The 6,471-nt window shown below is 64.4% G+C and overlaps 1 protein-coding gene across 1 annotated transcript; it reads left to right on the plus strand.

Moving 5' to 3' along the window:
- Positions 1-507: 507 nt before the first annotated feature.
- On the plus strand, positions 508-6,076 carry MPV17 (MPV17, mitochondrial inner membrane protein). The gene is made up of 7 exons (XM_025195239.1): positions 508-526; positions 1,036-1,307; positions 2,369-2,461; positions 3,218-3,313; positions 4,531-4,563; positions 4,997-5,049; positions 5,664-6,076. Exons 1-7 carry the CDS (start codon positions 508-510, stop codon positions 5,731-5,733), a joined length of 636 nt encoding a protein of 211 aa, XP_025051024.1. The 3' UTR covers positions 5,734-6,076.
- Positions 6,077-6,471: the final 395 nt, after the last annotated feature.

The raw sequence follows: 6,471 nt of genomic DNA on the forward strand, positions 1-6,471 counted from the left end.
CGCGGGCCCCTCGCGGGGAGAGGGGGGGGGGGGGGGGGGGGGGGCAGGCTACAGGTGTCCCCTCCCAGTTGGTGCCCAGGGCTAGTCCCCTGCTCACCCTGGCCTTGCCACTGCTTACTACCCCCAGAGACCTGGGGAAGCAGCTAAGGACTTCCCACCCGCTTCCCTGGGGGTCCCCGGGCTCATAGGCCAGCTTCTTTAGTGGCTTCTTTGCTATTGCGGCCACAATCAACAGACAAGTGGTGACCCCACTCCTGCCAACAGGCACCAACTCCTGTCAGGGCATGGGGCTGGGTAGCACCAGCTCTGGAAAAGGCAGGCAGTGCAGGCACCAGCAGCAGCAGTGACCTCTCTGAGTCAAGTTTCTCAAGCCAAACAACAACCGACCTGGACTGCACCAGTGCCAGCTCAGCCTGTACTAGCACCAGCGCCAGCATTTGACAACAGCAGTTGCTGGCACAGGAATGCTGCCCTGGCAGCTGCTGGCACCTGGCTGGGCCTAGTCCTATGGCTCCTGGCTGGCATGGTGAGGGTCCAACCAGGCCCCAGTGGGCCCAGCTCCCTAACTCCCTTCTGGCCTGGTGAGGACCCACTGGGCCTGACTCCAGTTTAGGCTCTCCTGGGCTCAGCTTGGCAAGGGTGTAGCCAGGGCCCCCTGGGCCCAGCCCCCTGGTACCTCTCCGGCCTGGTGAGGCACCTTACAGGGCTGCTGGAGCAGAGTGTGATACTGTCGAGGGCACAGACCCCTGAGCAGCTCAGCCTGCTGGCACCCAGCTCAGCCTCTTCTGCTGGACTCAGGAAAGGCTCCACTATCCCCTATGCAACCCATGGCAGCTGAATGGTGACCAAGGACTCCTGACTGCTGGGTCCAGGGAAAGACTGATTTAGGCTGTGCTGCAGCACTGGATTGGGGTCTAAGGGGTTAGACAGTCTCTGGGCATGGAAGATGTCCACTGCTCTCGCAAGTGGCCAGGTGCTGGCAGGGCTGACCCAGCTGCAGGTCTGGCCTGGGTCCCTGCCTGCGGGCCCCACCAGCTGGTCTCCCAGGTGCTAAGTCACGCTGTGCCAGTGGCACTGGTTTCACCTGCTTTGGTTGTCTGGTGCTGCCATGGTCTGGCCCAGCCTGGCAGTTCCCTGGAGGGGGCAAGTGGGCACAGCCCTGTCTCAGCACTGTGTCCCTGCTCTGCCCAGGGGCCCTGATGGGCATTGGAGATGTGGTCTCTCAGCAGCTGGTAGAGCAGAAAGGCCTGAGGAGGCACAGTGGCCGCAGGACCCTGAGGATGATGGCAATCGGCTTCTGCTTTGTGGTGAGTGCCCAGCCCAGCCTCGCGGTGCAACCCTGTGCAGAGCTGTGGCCAGAGACCCCACCAGGGCTTCAGGACCAGGGCCTCTGGCACGGGCTCTGCCAGGCTTGCAGGGGGTGAGGGGGACAAGCAAAGTCTCCAGAGCTGGGGAGGAGTCCATGCCTCTTGCTGCCCACTGGCATGGGCCACTGACATATCTCCTGCAGCTGGCCCCTGTGCCAGGCACTGAGCAGAGAGAGGCCTGTGCAAGAAGCCTGCTCCCTGCTGTGCCACTCGGACACCTAGCAGCCTTGTTCCCCAGGGCTGGAACAGCTCTCAGCTTTCTTCTGGGAGCCTGGACCAGCCAGCCACCTCCATGGGCAGTGCTAGCCCCTGTGGGTGCCCCGGTCCCCACCCCACTCCCTGCTCCTGCCAGGCAGCAGCTCCAGTGTGAGCTTGGCTCTTTCTGGCTCCCAGCTGCTCCCACTTCACCCTGCTGCCCTGGGGCTCTGCACTGGGAGCTGCCTGCCTGCCCCATCTTGCTGTGGCGCTCCCCAGCTCGCTGCCTTTGCAGTAGAGAGTGGCTGGGAGCAGTGCTAGCCAGGCAGCCTCTGCCCCCCTTCCTGCTCCCAAGACACCCCATCCCCAGGACAGTGTCCCCCTGCAGACAGGCGTATGGGGCAGGCAGCACCTGTGGGACCCAGCTGGGTGACCAGGGCAGGGCCACATTGCCAGGGCACAGAGCATGTCAGAGCCACCAGCCACAACTAGAGGAGCCGGGGACCAGGGTACCCAGCTCACAGCTTACAAGCTATATCCCTTCACCAGGGCCCTGCCATGGGGCAGGACAGGAACCAGCTGGAGGGAGTGTGTCGGGGGGTACCCTCTGGCTGTCCCCAGGGACCTTCCTGCTGCAGAGGCTGCTTGCCCTGGCTGTGCCCATGGCAGGGCCTGGCAGTCCATCCACAGGCCCTGGCTGTAGCACCAGGAGCTATGAGTGCAGACAGAAACGCATGGCCCAAGCTGGTGCCCTCCCCTGCCCCTTGGCAATGGTGCAGAGCCCTCTGACCCCCAGCTCCCCACAGGGCCCCGTGGTGGGAGGCTGGTACAAGCTGTTGGATCGGCTTGTCCTTGGCACCACGAAGACAGCGGCCGTGAAGAAGATGGTGCTGGACCAGGTGGGTGCTGCCTTCATGGGGAGAGGCAGGGCTGGTGTGCATGGAGCAGAGGTGGGCATTGCTGTGACTCGTGTGTGCAGGTGCCAGGTGTCCTCTGGGCTTGGGCAGGGCCCAGCCTCAGTCCCCCACTGTGAGCCTCACAGCCCCCCTGGCACTTGGGGCATCAGTTCCCTGTGGTTCAAATGCTCAGCACAGCAGGTCCTGCACTCCCTTCTACTCTAGCCAAGTCCTTGGGGCTGTGCTGGGGGCAGGGGGCTGGACCCAGCCCTTTTCCATTCAGCCCCACAGGTGCTGAGGCTGGGTGGCCGCAGTGCCCTGCCCGTCCTTGTCCTCTGTAGGGGCAGCCCAAGCGCTGTGGGGCCATTCCCTGCCCTTGGCAATGCACGCCCTGTCCCCACAAAGTGCAGGGAAGACCCCAGTGGGAGTAAGGGGGAGGCTCAGCAGGGGCAGCCCTTGGTCCCACAGGAGCAGGTGCTGGACTCTGGTCCCATGGGTGAGGGTGCATCAGGCACTGCTGTTGAACTGCCTCTCCCAAAGCCACTTCCATGATGGCTCAGGCCTCAGGGCCCCCAAAACCAGTGCAAGCACCTCTGCTAGGGCTGATGAGCCACATGTGCTTAGCCTGAGGCAGCCCCCTCACTCCCCCCACCGCAGTGCTCCACGGATCCCCATTACCCGTCTGCAGGGGGTGGGGCCAGGGCACAGGGGTGCTCTGGGCCAGCCCTGCCCTGTGGCACTCACCCACTTCCTCCGCAGGCTGGCTTCGCCCCGATCTTCCTCGGCAGCTTCCTTGCCGTCGCTGGTGCAGTCAACAGTCTGTCTGCAAAAGAGAACTGGGAAAAGATCCAGCGAGTGAGTCCCTGGGGCTGTGCTGGGGGCAAAGGGCTGGGCCCAGCCCCTTTTCATTCAGTCCCACAGGTGCTGAGGCAGAGTGGCCGCAGTGCTCTGTCCATCCCTGTCCTCTGCAGAGGCAGCCTGACCACTGCAGGGCCATTCCCTGACCTTGGCAATGCGGACTAGGAGGTCCCGTCCCCGTAGTGCAGGGAAGGCCCCAGTGGGGGTAATGGGGAGGCTCAGCAGGGGCATCCTTTGGCCCCATAGCAGCAGGGACAGGTGCTGGGCATTGGTCCCATGGGTGAGGGTGTGCCAGGCACTGCTATTGGCTGCCTCTGCCAAAGCCATTACTGTGATGGCTCAGGCCTCCAGGTCTCCCAAAACCAACGCAAGCGGCTGAGTCAGTGAGTCTGGGTGTGATTCACGGCGGGAACAGGTGACCCTGGTGTGAGTCATAGGGCCAACAGTGTCTGTCCCTCCTGGCATGGCGGGAGAGTGGGCCTCCCTGCCTGCGCCCTACAGCCCAGCACCCCCCAGTGGAGTGGACTGCCCCCAACCTGCCCTGCCAGGACAGCATCCCCCCTTGGCTGCTGCAGCAGGCAGGCAATGGGCATCAGTGCCCTGGCTGGCTGCAGGCTAGTGAGCACAGCTGTCCAGGGCACTTGTCCACTGAGAGCTGTGGGCAGAGTCCCCATGTCCCCAGGGGGGCCTGCCACTCCTACATGCACTCGTTGGCAGTGTAGGGGAGCTGAGGTCCTGCCTGCTGCACAGAGCAGCCAAACCTGCAGGCAGATGGCCTGCCTTGCATGGGGGTTGCAGGGCCAGGGCGGTCCATCTTTACCCTCTGCCCTGGGGCATGACCCTCTGGGGCTGGGCTGTGCTGGGTTGGACAGGGGACTTCAGGGCAGGGCATCCCCCGCACCCAGGTCTAATCATGGCCCCCAGGTGCCAGGTACTTGGGAATGACCCGTTCCTGCCCATGGCTCTTACACCCCCATCCAGAATCCAGGCCTGGGTACCGAGAGCTGGGGGCTTGGCCCACACAGCACAGGGGGTGGGGGGCACTTTGCTTGCCACAGGCTGTGTGGCAGCTGCAGCCACGCCATTCATTGGGGGCCATAGCAGGAGCCCTCATCCCCCACGTGATCTCTGCAGGCCCCTGGCCTTGGGCCCAAGGGGGGCAGGGCTTGCCCAAGGGGCCACGTGAGCACTGACCTGCCCTTCTCTGCCTGCAGGACTATGCTGATGCCCTTGTCACCAACTACTATGTAAGTGCCTGGGGGAGAGGAGGGGGGTTGCGCCCAGGTGATCATGGTACAAGTGCTTAGATCTGCACAGCAGGAGACTGAAAGCTGTGCCCCCACTGATGCACACTGGTTTCCAGTGGGCTGGCAGTGCACCCCCTGCGCTGTCACATGCAAGGCCCAGCCCACCTTGGGGCTCATGCTTAGGCAGCCAGAACTCCCCACCCCCGCTGGCCCCCAGTGGGCCTCCTGCCCACTGCCCCTATCACTGGTCTCCCAGCAGAAGCTTGCAGTGGGCTTTCCCCAAATCCGGTGGGGGGTCCAGGGAGGTGGGGTAGGAGCCAGTGCTGGGGTGGGGGAAATGGGCAGGAGGGGAAGGGTATGTGGCCGCAGCCCTGCCCTGCCCCAGGTAGGGTGAAGGCCTCCATACTCCTCACCCGCTATGCCTCTCTCCCAGATCTGGCCGGCAGTGCAGGTTGCCAACTTCTACTTCATCCCCCTGAACTACAGGTATGAGCAGGTCACACTGCACCCTCCCACTGCTGGTCCAGCACCCTCCTAGCCCAGGTGCCTTCCCCTTCCTGCACCCCCTGGCCCTGTCCCGGCCTCCAGGCAGAACAACCCCCACACATCCAGCTCCCCTACCCAGCCCAAAGACCCCAGCATGCCTTGTACCCCGTGCAAGTCCCCCCACAACTGCCCCTCCTTCCACTGGCCCAGCACTTCCCAGTTGCCCCTGTGCCCCTGGCCTCCGGCACTATGACCCTTGGGCTGTTGCTCCTTGGACCCCCCAAACCATGCCCCAAGCCCTGTGCTCTAGCCTACATGGGGGGAGGGTGGTGTCCTGGCACCTACTGTACCCCCTCCTGCCCCTGCCCCTGCCCCTGCCCCAGGGAGATGTTACATCCTGAGTGGGGGTGGCTTGGGCTTGTCCCACTGGGAGCCTGGACTGTTGCCTGGGCTGGGGAGAGGGACCCTGACCCTTGGGATATCAGGGCAGAAGACTGGACCCCTCCCCACCAGCTCCCCTCCCTGCATGGGCTGGCTTCCCCAGGACCCCAGGTTGCTGATCTGACATAGGACTGCCCCACTCTGATCTCTTGGCCCCTCCTGTCTGCCCTCAGGCTAGCCGTGGTGCAGTGTGTTGCCATCGTCTGGAACTCCTACCTCTCCTGGAAGGCGAACCAGCCATGAGCCCCCAACACATCCCACATCGCTGCCCATGCTTCTCCGGTGACCCCATGGCCTGGGTCCCACTCCCTCTCCCACCATGCTATGCTGGTCCTCAGGGGTCATCCACAGCACGGAAGGGGCTGGGAGCCCCATCGCAAGGCCACCCCAGCCAGACTCAGCAAAGAGGCAGCACAGGGCCCAAGGTGTGGCACCACGACTGCCCCAGCACAGGCCTGGCCCCAGCCCCGACTGAGACCAAATCATGCTGTGGAGGGAGCTGTGCTGCCCCACCAGCCCCTCCATCCCTCCATCCAGGGCCATGCTGGGACAGCCCCACTGGGGACAATAAAATGTGGTGGATGAGTGCTGGGTTCCTGTCCCTGCGTCCACCCTGGGAGTGTCATGAACTGTATGCAGACCCTGCAGGGAAGGGGCTGGGTGCTGCCAAGGCTTTTGGAGACCTGGTCCCCTCCAGCTCCAGGCATCATGCACAGGGGGACACGGCGGGTGCAAGCAGGTGTCCCACTCCCTGTTCCCGCTGACATGGCACTGCAAGACAGGGCTCAGGGCGTCACAGCTGGGGCGCGGGTGGCCGTGGGAGTCCCTTCTTCCGTGCCTGCTGTGGACCACTGGGCGCGTGTCCAGCGCCGCACCCCGCGCAGCCCCGGTCGTGGCGGGGGACAGGGGGGCACCCAGGCCAGGCGTGGGGTGGAGCTGTGCTGGCCGGGGTGGGGCCGGGCCGGGAGGGGATGGGGGGTG

The sequence above is a fragment of the Alligator sinensis genome, unplaced genomic scaffold (genome assembly GCF_000455745.1).
Source record: "Alligator sinensis unplaced genomic scaffold, ASM45574v1 scaffold1874_1, whole genome shotgun sequence".
Taxonomy (NCBI): domain Eukaryota; kingdom Metazoa; phylum Chordata; order Crocodylia; family Alligatoridae; genus Alligator; species Alligator sinensis.

Bases quoted from the DNA above. Each gene is read 5' to 3' on its own strand.
- MPV17 (XM_025195239.1), top strand. The intron at 4,564-4,996 runs GTAAGTGCCTGG...CCTCTCTCCCAG, and splicing joins CCCTTGTCACCAACTACTAT to ATCTGGCCGGCAGTGCAGGT. The intron at 5,050-5,663 runs GTATGAGCAGGT...GTCTGCCCTCAG, and splicing joins TTCATCCCCCTGAACTACAG to GCTAGCCGTGGTGCAGTGTG.